General features: G+C 62.2%; 1 protein-coding gene across 1 annotated transcript in view; it reads left to right on the top strand.

The window, feature by feature from the left end:
* Positions 1-12,171, top strand: part of ASIC4 (acid sensing ion channel subunit family member 4) — a 29,477-nt gene extending 17,306 nt beyond the window's left edge. The window contains exons 2-10 of the mRNA XM_082055603.1: positions 7,033-7,177; positions 7,393-7,520; positions 7,612-7,771; positions 8,186-8,242; positions 8,344-8,497; positions 8,899-8,990; positions 9,282-9,361; positions 9,658-9,762; positions 10,030-12,171. Of these exons, the coding sequence (XP_081911729.1) occupies positions 7,033-7,177; positions 7,393-7,520; positions 7,612-7,771; positions 8,186-8,242; positions 8,344-8,497; positions 8,899-8,990; positions 9,282-9,361; positions 9,658-9,762; positions 10,030-10,149 (1,041 nt within the window). The 3' untranslated portion in view covers positions 10,150-12,171. The remainder of the gene's footprint in view (positions 1-7,032; positions 7,178-7,392; positions 7,521-7,611; positions 7,772-8,185; positions 8,243-8,343; positions 8,498-8,898; positions 8,991-9,281; positions 9,362-9,657; positions 9,763-10,029) is intronic.
* Positions 12,172-13,708: the final 1,537 nt, after the last annotated feature.

Below are 13,708 nucleotides of genomic sequence, written 5' to 3'. Positions count from 1 at the left end.
CCGCTCCACAGCTTTCCCCATCTCCCTCCAGGAGAGTCAGGAGGAAGAAATCTCCTGCAGTCCCAGCACCTGACCCATGTGCTTAGGGAGAGACCAGGGTAAGTAGGCAGGATGCTCAGCATCTCAGAGAGGTTTTCTGGCTGCTGACAGGCTTCCTCAGCTCCTGCCCCCATGCCTCTCTGTGCCTCTGCTCTGCACTGCAGCACACCTGCCCCCTCTGCCAGCAAGCCCAGTGCTTCATCTTCTGCAGTTCCCTTGGTGTTGGCTCCTTCACCTGCCCAGGTGACCCTTTTGGTGGATGCTTTAAAGTGCTTGGTACAAGCAAACAATATGAAAGCACAAGCCACCAGGAGATCTGCAGGGAGACAGAGAGCCATGGCCAGGGCAGTGGTCCTGACCTGGGTGGGATGCTGCCCCATGGCTGCTGCAGGATGGAGAAGGCAGCATGTGAACCCTGGGCATCTGGGGCTAAGGAAGCTGCTGGGAGGTGGAGCAGATGCTGTGCTGGGCAGCTGGGCTGCACAGGTGAGCAGAGCCTGAATCAGGAGAGGAAACCAGGAGCGATTGGAACGTACAGGCTGGCAGAATGGAGGCTGCAAGGAAATGGGATTGCTGTTCATAAATATATCAAGAGAGTAAATACAAGGGAGGGAAGAGAGCTGTTTAAGCTGAGGGGCAATGCTGGCATGAGAAGAAATGGTACAAACTGGCCATGAATAAATTTGGGTTGGAAATGAGGAGCTGAGTGAGATTCTGGGATGAATTTCCCCCAGGAGCAGTGGGAGAGGAAAGCACAACTTTGTGGTGGCACTTGCTCTGCTACCAGAGGCAGCTGTGTGCTGCTGTGCCTGCACAACAGGACTGAGAGGTGAGGACCTGGGGGTCTCCAGCCTCTCACTGTTGTGTCACAGCCACCCTGGCTCCATGTGGCACTGGCAGCACAGCCATCTCCAGCTCCTGGCTTGTCCAGTGCAGGACTCCTGAGGTAATGTCTTGAAGGGAGAGGTCCTCCCCGGCACACAAGTTTGTATGTGTTGTCACAGATACTGCTCCTGAAAGCAGGATGGTGCCAGTGTCACCCTGCTTTACTGATGTAACTGGCAGTGCTGGGGCAGATGCACTGGGAAGGTATCCTCGCCTGTGCATGCAGTGCATCCCCCTGCCATGCATTGCACCCCTGTACTCCTTACCCACCAGGAGCAGGGAGCCCTGGTCTGGATCCTGCCTGCTCCTGGAGGGCACTGGGCTGCACGCTGACCCCAAAGCAGCAGCCTGGCCTGCTCACCCTGCTCAGTGCTGGGGCTTGGGTGCCTTCCACCCCTCTGCTCAGCTGCTGGCGCAGCCCACGGCACAGCTGAGTTATTGGTATTCCAGCAGTGATCCTATTTGGCACCAGAGGGGCTCTGCCAGCCCCCACACCCATGTCCCTGCTTCTGGCTCAGCCTGGCCAAGGGGGCTCAGCTGCCACAGGCTGGCCTGTGGCACAGGGAGAGGCACATCTGTGCAGAGAGGCGGCAGGAGAAGTCCCAGCCCTCCAGGATGTGCCCTCAGCATCTCCCACCTCACTGTTGCTCCACTGCTCTCCCTCCTCCCAGGGAAGTGGGTTGGGGCACAGCAGAGGATGCTCCAGAGCTTTGCCCTTCACAGGATGGGGGAAACAAGGAACCCAGCCCAGTGCTGATGTGCCCTGCTCAGGGCCAAAGGTGCCCTGCTCTGCCACAACTGACACTGCAGGGCCCAGTGCTCCATGGAGGCGGGAGCCCCAACCCCTTTGAGCAGGGCTGCATCCCACAGGATCCATCCTGGCAGTTCTGCGTGGGGCAGGGGGTGGCACTGAGGGGCTGTCGGTGTGGGGGCATGGTGGTGCCACCGCTGGAGCTGGGGTTGAGCCAAACTGGCGCTGTTCCCCAACCCTCCTGGGAGCAGGGAAAGGAAATGGTGCAACCGTGCATGAGAGGGGACGTTTGCAAAGGCGAAAACATCCCACTGGCTCAGAAAATTGCTGCAGAATCAGGCTTGAAATGAGTTGAAATTGCTGAATCCAAGCGGTTCTCATATCCCGGGCAGTTGCAATGCTGGCGTCAGCGCCGTAGCTTCCCTCCCGGGGCACCCAGGCGGGGCCTGGCCACGCTGCGTGGGGGGAGTGGGCTACTGGGAACATGGCAGGGGGTACTGGGGGGGCCCTGGAGCATGGAAGGGGGCTCTGGCAGAGACAGGCTAGGGGACCAGGAGTAGAGCAAGAGACAGTATGCATGGGCATGCTGTTACCCCAGTTCTGCCATTGTTGACCCAATTCGGCCCCACCTCCTGTGCAGCATCTCCTGGCCAGGAGCATCCCTGTGCCTCCAGCACACTCAGGAGGCAGCATTTCTAATTTTAGAGTCTACTTTCTTTTATTCCACAGTCCTGCCCATGCTGATTTACTCTCTGGGCTGGAGTACCCAGAGGACACCCCCAAGGTTACTCCTGGTCTGGCATTTTTGCCAGGCCAGGGCAGGCAGCACTCCAGTGTCATCCCCGTCCCCATCATGCCCCAGCGGTGACTGTTCTCAGAGGTGTCCCCATGCCAGGGTACCCTCTCTGCATAGTATGCCCATGCCCAGGGCCTGCCTGCTGGCTGTGTGCCCCAGCAGGGACATGGGAGCAGGACTAGGTGTCCCAGTGGGGACATAGGAGTGGGGCTGGGTGCCCCGGGCGTGCAGGAGCAGGACCCATCAGGGCTTCACATGCCGCAGCTCATTTCCCTTGCATGCAAACATTTGGCTGGAAGCCTAGTGCAGCCTCTTGTCTCCTTGGAGCAATCAGGATTTGTCACTGCTTGCAATGTTTAACATCGTCTTCCAGAGGCTAAATACCATGGGGAGCCGTGTAAGCCGCGGAAATACCTGCGTGAGCTGGGATCAGCCAGAGACTAGCACAGTGGGCTGGCAGTGGTGGGGATGAGGGGACTGAGGGTGTGTGGGGCTGGTCTTTGTGCCCCCAGTGATCATGGGCAAGCTGGTGTGAGCTGGAGTGAGGATGCTGGGGGCTAGTACGCTGCTCCCAGGGGGTGACCCACTGTGGGGGGAAAGGACAGGAGTGAAGGGGAGCCCCAGAGCTGTGTGAGGTGGGGAGGAGGACGCCAGGGCCCCTGGCGATCTCCAGCTAGGATCCGTCTGCTAGGCACAAGCAGCTATTTCTGTCAAGGTCAGCAAGTCTCCACGGCAGAGAGCAGGGAAATGAGGAATTGTGTTGAGAAATTACCTCCCTAATGGGGTCTCCCCTGCACGTGAGCACGGCGCGGGGCTGCCGGCGTGTAACGGCTGCGCGGAGAGACTGGCGTGTGGTGCAGGAATCCTGCTGCCCTGGCCCTGAGGGTGCCCAGTGAACAGAGCCCCAGGTGACATCCCTAGCTGAACACATGTGCTCCAACCCTGCAAGGTGCTTTTCTGGGTCAGCTGTGGGGAGGAAATCATGTTCCTCATGCAGACAGGCTCATCTCTGCCCTTCCTCCTCCTCCCATACACCCTGTTATCTAATTCAGTTTGTCATGCTGGAAAGGCAAAGCCCTTCAGGACTGTGCTGTGCTCTCGCCAGCGCTATTTCACAGCTGGCCTCAGCACCCTGGCAACTGACGAGTAACTCAGCTGGGTGCCACAGCCACCCCTGCCCTCCCCATATGACCCTGCAGCCATGCCTGCCTGCCTGGGGCTACAGGGGGTAGGGAGCAAGGCCACCACCACCTCTGGACCTTTTCCTCCAGCTCTGCCCAACCCTGGTCCCTGCCCCTGAGCTGTCTGTCCCCATGTGACCCGGCCTCTGCATCCCATCCCTCGCCCCGCTCCAGGGTGATTGCGATGCTGCCTGGAGATGTCTGAACCAACACGAGATGGAAGCGTTCAAAGAAATGACATTTCCTCCAGCCTGGGAAGCTCATCTACCGTTTAACGAAAACTAATATAAAAGCTGCCCTGGTGTGCAAGGGGCTGATGGTATCAAGCTGGCAGCCTCCAGCTCTTGGAGCCACAATAAATCTCAGCAAGAAGCCAAGCCGGCTCAAACAGCCCCACACAAATACATCGGCACAGGTATGGGGGTTGCTGAGCTGTGTCCTGGGAATGGTACAGGGACACACAGGCCGGAAGGGACAGCTCAGTGTGGGGTGGGGGTGACCCACTGCTCTGGTCCTGAGGGTTCAGAGAGCAGGGAGGCCCGTGGCACTCCTGCTGTCATGGGGGAGCCAATGGCAGTGCTCCTGCCCACATGGGCGTTGTGGGGACAGTGCCAGGACTGGTGACAGCTCTGGGGCATGGGTTCATGCCGTTGGTCAGGACTGCTCCCCAGCCTTGGCTTTGTGACCCCAGGGAGCCGACCTCTGCCTCGAGGAAGTGCTGTGGCCCCGCAGGAGCATTTGTTCCTCCAGTAAAGCAAGCAGCAGTGCAGGCACCTGATGGTGGGAGGGATGAGGACGCGGTGCCGTGGGGCTCCATTGCTCCCCATTGCTGCCCGCTGTGGGGCTGGGGTGCTGCTCTCGCCTGCCCTGCGCTGTGCCGCGGCAGGACCCGAAGGTGGGATTACGGGAGGAGCAAGGGAGGGCAGCTGTGGGGGCCCGATCCTGCCGGTCCCAGCTCTGTCCTGCGGCCGGCTCGGGCCGGGCAGGGAGGGCGCCCGGCGGGCGGCGCTGCGCGCCTTGCGCAGCCCCAGCGCGGGGCCCTGCTGCCCCCTGCCGGAGCCGGGCCCGCCGGGCCGCGCACCCACCGCTCGGCCCGCGGCTGCCCGGAGCCGGGGTGCCGGGAGCCGGGGCTTGGCCAGAGCCAACAAGGTCTGGTACCTTGGGTGCCTTTGGGCTGGGCTTTTCCCTGCTGCGGGGCAGGGAGTGCAATGGAGGTGGGGCGGGTGGGGAGTGCTCTGTCGCCTCTAGGCACAGGAGGTGCTGCCCACTGCCTCTGCTTGCCTCCCTCCCTGCCCATGCCATTCCCAAACTCCGTTCCTGACCTGCCTGGCAGCCTCCTGTGTCTGTCACCAAGCTGCCAGCTATGATCCTGGCCAGGTCCCTGGGATGGCTGCGGAGGCACACTTTGCTCACAGCAGAATGGATGGCGCCAGGAATGCCTGCCAGGGCAAGAAGGAGCTTCCCTGTTCCAGATGCCACGTTCGCCATTGGCATCCTCTTCCTGCCCCAGCCGCCGCAGGGCAGCAGGAATGATGCCCTTCATTGGGGGCACAACGGCTCCGGCTCATCCCGGGGCTGCGGGACGCCCTGGGGCCAGCCCGTGCCTTGGCAGGGCTGGTGCTGAAGGCGGGTGCCTGGGGGAGGCAGCACCGGGAGATGAGAGGCTGCCGGGGAGCGCGGTGCCGAGCTTTGAAGGTGCCCTGACAGGCTGTCAGGGCCCTGCCAGCTGCGCTGACAGCCTGGTGCAGAGACACCCCCCCGCCGTCGCCACGCTCTGATCACAGCCTCACCGTCACTTCAAAGCGCCCGCCGTGCTCAGTTGGGCTCTCATGCAGCCTCCTGCTCCACAGCTCTACTCCTTCTGCCCCACAGCCCCACTTCTCCCACCCCACAGGGCTCAGATCCACTGGCGCCCCCAGCTCCAGGCTGGGCAATACCAGAGTGCAGCACTGGGCACTGGGGTATATATATGGTCCCAAGCAGTGCTGGCAGGAGGCAATGGGCCCCCAGGCTTGGCAGTGTCCTGTGCCTGTGGGGCAGGGCCCCAACCCCAGAGTAGCTGTGTTTGGGGACCCTGGTGGTCCAACCAGGTATCCAGGAGTGCTGCAGTGCCAGGGCAGGTGACAATGGTGTTGAGCTGGGGTACAGTGTCCTTAGGCACAGGGCTCACGCAACATAGATGGGACAGGACATCACTATCTGGACACTGGTGCCCACCATGCTGGGGCACTGGGTGCTGCCAGTTCACCCTGCCAGGGGTAACGCAACACATCCCCCTGTCCCAGCCCGGCTCAGGCAGGAATTTTCCATTCCCGAATGGAGGTTGGGGGAAGGCGTGTTTGCAACAGCCCCCTCCTCTCCCTCCCCTCACCCGTCACCAGAACAGCCTGGGAAGGCGCCTGCCACATTTGTCTCTAGGAAGGTGCAGAGCAAAAGCCTCCCGGGAGGGAGAGCTCCCTGGAGGGGACCAGGGACCCTGGGCAGTTTCAGGGGCAGCCTGAACTCCGCTTTCCAGAGGAGCCACCCTGCCTGCAGCCATGCCACTGCCCCTTGACTGCTGCCGGGATGAGGAAGCCCTGGCAGACACTCAGGACGGCGGTGCTGCCCAACTCGCTGTCGGCATCCTGCGAGCCACCAGGATCCCTGGGTTGCACTACATGTGCACCCGGCCACAGTCCCGCCTGCGCCGCCTGCTCTGGAGCCTGGCCTTCCTGGCCTCCGCGGGGCTGCTGGCCACCGGCGTCACCGACCGCCTGCACCACCTGCTCTCGCGCCCCGTGCACACCCGGGCACGGCTCACCTGGGCCCCCCAGCTCCGCTTCCCGGCTGTCACCCTCTGCAACCCCAACCGGGCACGCTTCCTGCGCCTCACCAAGCCTGACCTCTACTCGGTGGGCCAGTGGCTGGGGCTGGCCTGGGAGAACCGCTCGCTGGTGCCCGAGATGCTGGCCATGCTGGGAGAGGACCGGCGTGAGTGGCTGACCCGTCTCGCCAACTACTCGCGTTTCTTGCCGCCCCGCCGCTCCGAGCGCACTATGCAGAGCTTCTTCCACCGCCTGGGCCACCAGATCGAGGACATGCTGGTGGAGTGCCGCTTTCAGGGAGAGCGCTGTGGCCCCCAGCACTTCACCCCTGTGAGTGCCCTCCTGGTAGGGGCAGGATAGCTGGGCTGCCCCATGGGTCCTGGGAGCAATGCTTCACTCTCCAGCAAGAGTGGTGAGACGATGGTGAGACGATGAGATGGGCCCTGCCAAGGGCTGTGCAAGATGTTTTCCAGCACCACTGTGGGACTGGAAAGGGTCCCTGGACCTCATCCTGCTTGCAGAACACCCTGCCAGACCCCTGCCTGCTCCCTCACCCACCCTTTTCTCCATCCCCAGGTCTACACACGTTATGGTAAGTGCTACACCTTCAACGGGGACCGGAGGAACCCAAGAGTGACTCGCCAGGGTGGCATGGGCAACGGGCTGGAGATCATGCTGGACATCCAGCAGGAAGAGTACCTCCCCATCTGGAGAGAGACCAGTGAGTGGGGCCACGGTGCTGGCAGGGCACAGGCAAGGGTGGGAGGTAGGGAGGGCCGGTGGAGAAACAGGGCACCCCAGGACAGGGATGTATGGGGCAAGTGGGGCACCAGAAGGGTGCTGGGCTCTAGGACGAAGATTCTGGGTGAGCACAGGAGCACAGTTGAGGGCTGTCCCCATAGGCAGGAGTGCAGCCTCTCTGTCCTTCTCCCACAGACGAGACGTCATTTGAAGCTGGCATCCGAGTCCAGATTCACAGCCAGGATGAGCCACCCTACATCCATCAGCTGGGCTTTGGTGTCTCGCCTGGCTTCCAGACCTTTGTGTCCTGCCAGGAGCAGCGGGTAAGGCAGGATGCCCCACAGCCCCCAGGGAGATGCCTTCAGGCACCCAGCCTGGCATGGCCCTGCAGCGATGCCCTTCTCATCCCCACAGCTCACCTACCTGCCGCAGCCATGGGGGAACTGCCGGGCCAGCGTGCAGGGGGAGCAGTTGCTGCCCGGCTACGAGACCTACAGCATTGCTGCCTGCCGCCTGCAGTGCGAGAAGGAGGCCGTGGTGCGGAGCTGCCACTGCCGCATGGTCCACATGCCAGGTAAGGGACACATATGGCAGTGAGGGGGCACTGTGCTGCCCTGACAGTCCTTCTGGGGCTGCCCCAGCTCCCTACAGCCTGTGCCCAAGGATCACTCCTGCCCCATCCCTCTGCACCCTGTGTCCTCCCTGCCCCATCCCTCTGCACCCAAGGACCACCCCATCCCCTCCACATGCTGGGTCACCCCCTGTCCTACCCCCTTCCCTGTCTGCCTTATACCCAGGGGCCACCTCTGCCCCAGTGAACCTGCACCCAAGGGCTACCTGTCCCCAGCCTGCACCCAAGGCCCACTCCTCCCCATCCCCTCTGCACCCAGGGGCCACCCCTGCTCCACTGCCTTTAGGGGAGTGGGTCGAGGGTGGGAGGCAGAAGCATGTCAGACTCCCACCCCCCTGACCAGCTGCTTCTCCACAGGCAACGAGTCTATCTGCTCCCCCAACGTGTACATCGAGTGTGCTGACCACACACTGGGTAGGTGCAGCGGCGGGCGGGCAGGTGTCAGGGGGCCAGCTGGATGCCTCCAGGGAGGGGGCTGAGGGGGTGCAGCCATGCTGATCGGTGCGTGCCCCCAGATGCGGCGGTGGAGGACAGCCAGGAGCGCTGCAGCTGCCCCACACCGTGCAACCTGACACGCTACGGCAAGGAAATCTCCATGGTGCGCATCCCCAACAAGGGCTCAGCGCGCTACCTTGCCCGCAAGTACAACAAGAACGAGACCTACATCAGGTGAGCCGCTGGTTCCAGGGTGTTCTGGGCGAGTGGGCAGGGGGCTGAGGACCCTGGGAACCTGCGGTACTCCCACCCTACTCCTGGCAACATGCAGGGAGAGGGTCATGGCATATGTGGTCCCTGCAGCATCCTCTGTCTAGGGGTGGCTGCCACTAGAGCATCTCCCTGACCTGTCTATGTCCTCCCAGCCCTCCTGCCAGCATGTCCCCACTCCATGGTCCCTCCCAGCGTGGGACATGTCCCTTCTGTGTCACCATTGCACCACCCTGAATAACTCACCAGGGCCCTGGGAGGACCTGAGAGCTGAGGAGCTGGGGGATGGGGAAGGTCTGGGGGGCATTGGGGGTGGGAGTGTCAGTGACCAGCCCTCCTTGCTGAGCACTGTGGTGTCCCCACAGGGAGAACTTCCTGGTGCTGGACATCTTCTTCGAGGCGCTCAACTACGAGGCCATTGAGCAGAAGAAAGCCTACGACATTGCTGGACTTCTCGGTGACTCCCCTCACCTTCCTATGGGACCCTGAGGCGCGGAGCTCTGGGTCTCAGCGCCGGAAGGGTATATGGCTGGTTGGGGAGGGACTGGCTGAAGGGTGGCACGCTGCTGGCTGTCCCTTGTCCCATACAAGACCCTGCTCTCCCCATCTTGTTTCCTCTGCCCCCATGACCATGCTGATGCCCTCCATCCAGCAGCCCTGGCAGTGCCCACAGCCCTGCTGCCCACCCTGAGCTCCCTCTGGGTTGTGCAGCATCCCTTGGTGACCATCTCCCCTTTCTCCTTCCCAGGGGACATCGGTGGACAGATGGGTTTGTTCATTGGTGCCAGCATCCTCACCATCCTGGAGATCCTGGACTATGTGTATGAGGTGCGTTGAGCCCTTGGGGCTGTGGGGCGAGGTGCAGAGTGGGGGCCAGGCTCCCCTGGGGGAGTGGGACACGTGCACAGCCACCCCAGAGGGCTACTACAGCAGGAGGCAGTGGGAGGAGGACAGGTCCTCCAACATCCTTTGGTGCCCTGAGGGCAGAAGTGCTGTCCCCACTGTCAGCCCTGTGTCCCCCAAGTGGGCAGGCAAGTAGGCAGCAGGTCCATGCAGACCGGGGTGCCCACACATGAGGTGCTCCCCATGTACGGGTCCAGGGCTGACCCCCCATCTGCCCCCAGGTGATCCGGGACAAGGTGAGCCGGGTCCTGCGCCGCTCCAAGCCACCACTGAAGAAGCCCTCGGGCAGCATTGCCACACTGGGACTGGAGGAACTCAAGGACCAGGTACCCCTGTGGGGGTGGGCTGCCCTGGGGGCTGCAAGGACAGGGCCAGGGCAGCGTCCCCTCCAGGGGGAAGGGATGTCATTCCGAGAGCAAGGGATGGCATGATTCTGTATTTGGTGACCTCAGGCTGCAGAGCTGGAGCAGCCCCAGGGTGACAGGGAGGTGGGTGCCCCCAGGGGGGGTGCTCCTGGGGACAGGCTGTGCTGGAGTAGGGGGGAGCAGGGTGCATGGGGTCTGTATCCACCCCACTGACTGCCATCCCCACAGAGCCCCTGTGCAACACTGGGCCGGCATGTGGAGGGTGCCTACAATGCAGGCATCCTGCCCAACCACCACCACCGCCACCACTACCCTCACCAGGGCGTCTTCGAGGACTTCGCCTGCTAGGCCAGCTTGGGACTGGGGGTGGGCAGCCCCCTCCCACTCCCCTGCCCACCATCTGCATGGAGAGGGATTGCGGCACTGGGGGCACAGGCCCCTGCATCCCCCACGCCACCATGGGGACCAGCTGTGCCATTCTCGCCCGGTGACGCTGCCAGAGATGCCTTGGCAATGGCACTGGAGTGGCCCCCCAGCCCTTTCGCCTGTCCCCTCCGCTTGCCCCCAGCACATGGGCTCGGTCCTGTCTCAAGCACATGGCGCAGAGGGGAATGGGCATGCTGGGGAGGTTTGGGGGAGCAGCAGGGTACAGGTCAGAGGCGCCCTGGCAATGCAGAGCATGCAGCAGGTAAGCTGCAGTTCCTGTGAGCCCTTCCAAGACCTCCCCTGCTGGTCCCTCTTGGGGGGGGTCACTGCCCTGCATAGTCCACCTAGGAGAGAGATGTGCTTGGAACAGCTTTCCCTCCCCAGGGGCCACTCACCCCCCACCTTCCAGCTGCAGGGCCGGGCTGCATTGCAGGGCACCCCTCTGAACAGCACAGCCCCCCTGGCCAGCCCAGGGACACCCCACCTGCAGCCACACCTGCATGGCACCATCCTGACTCCTGGCGCCACCACCACTGTGACATCCCCAAAACATCTGCCTGCCCTTCCCCAACCTCATGCAGCCTGCCAGAGCTGCAGCCCCCCCATTGCTGTTTCCAGCCAGACCCCTGCACTGTGACACCCCACACCACTCCAGTGTTGGCCCTAGTAGCCCCCAGTCGTTGTGGCACTGCAGACCTACTGCCTCCCCACTCTCCTGCCTCCCATGCCACCATGTCCCTCCCCAACCCTCCCCATCCTCTCCTTGCCCAGGCATTTCCCAAAGTGGCTCGTCCCTTGGTGCAGTTGCCCAGTGCAGCCCAGGCAGCACAAGGGGGTCCTGACCTTGCTCCCCTGCCTGTCACCATTCTTTTGCACCATGCACGTACCCCTTGACACACTCCCACTCCCTGGGTGCTGAGCACCTGCTGTGCCTCCCCCAGACTGTACATGGTTAGGAGGGTGCCCCGTGCCCAGCACCACCCGAACAGCCACAGCCTGACCTGCTGGCTGGACCCTCAGCCAGGACTGGTACCCACAGCCCTCCAACCCGCCCTGAGGTGGCAGGACCCACGGCAGGACCCATGGCAGGACTCACAGTGTTCTCCCTGTCCTGCTGGACATTGCCTCCTCCCCCTCCACTGTAGCAGACACCAGCGCAGGGCAAACCGCCCCAAAATATCTCAGGAGGGGGGGTGGGCTGGCAAAGCCCCCCTCAACACACACCCGCAACAGAAAGGGGGACCCTGGGGCAGGAATTTGGGACCTCTGCGGGAGGCTGGGGTTGACCCAGGCAGCCCCTGGCCCTGCCGGTTTGGTCCCCATCCCCGGTGCCCGCAGATGGAGCATGGCTGTGCCATGCCGTGGCCAAAGCCATAGATGCAGGAGGAGCCATCACCCTCACAGCCCCCAAGGCCCCACACGTGGGAGATGCAGGGCAGAGACCAGAGGACCAACCTGGTGATGTGCTCAGGAGCCCTGACACTGGGTATGTGCAGCCCAACAGGCCCCCAAAATATGCACCCGGGTGGGAACATGTTCCTCGTCAGTGCAAACACCTGGCTGTGTGGTGTCCCATGTCCCGCTGCACGGGGAGGACACAGCAAGCCTCCCAGCAGGACAGGCCAGCGGTGCTCCCTGGGAAGACCTTCCAGAGCACTCCATGCCAGTTCCCCCACACTGACCCACAAGCAGGAGTGCCCCTGGAGGTGTGCCAGGTGTTAGCTTGGGAACATGCCATGACTGTGCCAGCCAGCCCTACACCAAGGTCTCCTGCAGCGGGTGGATGATGCAGGTTGTGGCCCCTCCACCAGCAGGAGCAGCGAGTTCCGAGTGGGGTGGGCACAGGCACCGCGGTGAGAGGGCCAGTACAAACACCCTCATGCTGCTGAACGTGAGAGACATGTAACTGTTTTATAAATGTACAAACACTCCCTAATAAAGAGGCACAAGTAGGTCTGGAGCCACCTGCGAGGGCTGGGGCGGGCGCCTCTGCGGGGCTGGGCAGAGAGCTGAGGGGCGTGAAGAGAGCAGGATGTCCTGGTGCAGACGGTGCTGAGCTGATGACGACTGGCAGGAGGACCCAGGTTTAGCATCCTCATGCTTCTACCCAAGGCCAACCCCAAACCTAGTGCTGTGGCCACCAGGAGTCCAGTCCTCCCGAGGGAAGGGGCCGCTGCTGCCTGGGGCTTGCTGGGCTGCAAAGTGGTGCCAGCCCAGCCCAGCGCCGCTTGAATTGCCTGTAATGAACCACATGAAATAGCTGGGGCATAACTAGAAGGGGATCCACCATAGTGAAACAAGCCTTTAATTTTAATGAGCGCAGCCTTCTGGACAAATGCCAGGCACCTGACCGCAGCATGACCGGCTGCACTGGCGACAGCTCCTGTCACTGCAGATGTGACAAGCCAGGCAGGCTCAGCTCCTGTGGCTGTGTGTGGGATTGGGGTGCTGCCAGCTGGCCCCAAAACTTGGGGATGCCATGCTGGACCCAGGGAGGGGGCAACAGGATTGAGCAGTCAGCAAGGATCCCTTCTGCCCACAAGACAGGCATCTCCTTGGACACTTCCCACAGTACCTCCACCACCACACACCACAATTACAGCTGTTCCCAGAGAAAAGCTGCATTTCAGAGAAAACAAACCATCCAGCTTGGAAGTGCAGGGACTGGAAGTGAGCCCCAAAGTGCCACGGGACATGTAGACTTGCTGCTGTCACCTCCACCCCGTTGCCTCCTGCCTGGAGTTGCTGGTGGCGACAGGCAACACTTGGAGAAAGGAGTGGCCCTCAGCATCTCCTGATGACCTGAGCATGCCAAGCTCCTTGCTTTGCTCCTGGCTGTTTCCCTATGACCCCCTGATGGGAAAATGCACCGGTGGTGTCCGCCAGCGGGACCAAGCAGGGGACACAGCCCTTGCTTTCCAGTGCTTGGCTCCTCACCATGGGCAAACAGACTGGAAGAAACAAGGAGGCAATTAAAATCAAAATCCAGCCAAGCTGCCTGCCTCTCCCCCCAGAGCTTTAGGCTCCTGCAGTCCGCTTGTGCTGGGGCTGAGTGTCCCCAGAGGGGACGTCCCTGGGCATAGCTGGGTACACTGACATCCCTGTGCAGAGAAAGCCCCGTGGGCAAGCACACGTTGGCAGCAGCCCTGCCTGCACTTGCAGCTAATGGCTGTTTCCCGCTTCATCAAAAGGGTCTGATTACCCGCAGCTCAGACAGTAAAGCCCCTGGCTGAAGCCCACCATTCCCTGCACCCTCCAGAGAGGTTCAGCAGCACATCTGGCTGTGATCCGGGGCATTTGGCACAGGCAAAGCCCAGCATCTCTGCCTGCTCCTCTTCAAGCAGCACAGTGTCTCCTGCCTTCCTTTGCAGGCGGGAGGAAATGTTTGCTGGGGTTGAGTCCTGCTCTGCGGGTAATGGAGCTCCTCCTGCAGACAGATAGCAAGGCATGGCTGTCCCCTTCCCAACATAAATACAGGGAT

The sequence above is a fragment of the Streptopelia decaocto genome (assembly GCF_964273445.1).
Source record: "Streptopelia decaocto genome assembly, chromosome: 6".
NCBI classification, from domain to species: domain Eukaryota; kingdom Metazoa; phylum Chordata; class Aves; order Columbiformes; family Columbidae; genus Streptopelia; species Streptopelia decaocto.
Note: the sequence above shows the minus strand (reverse complement) of the source record. Positions and strands in the feature narration are given on the sequence as shown.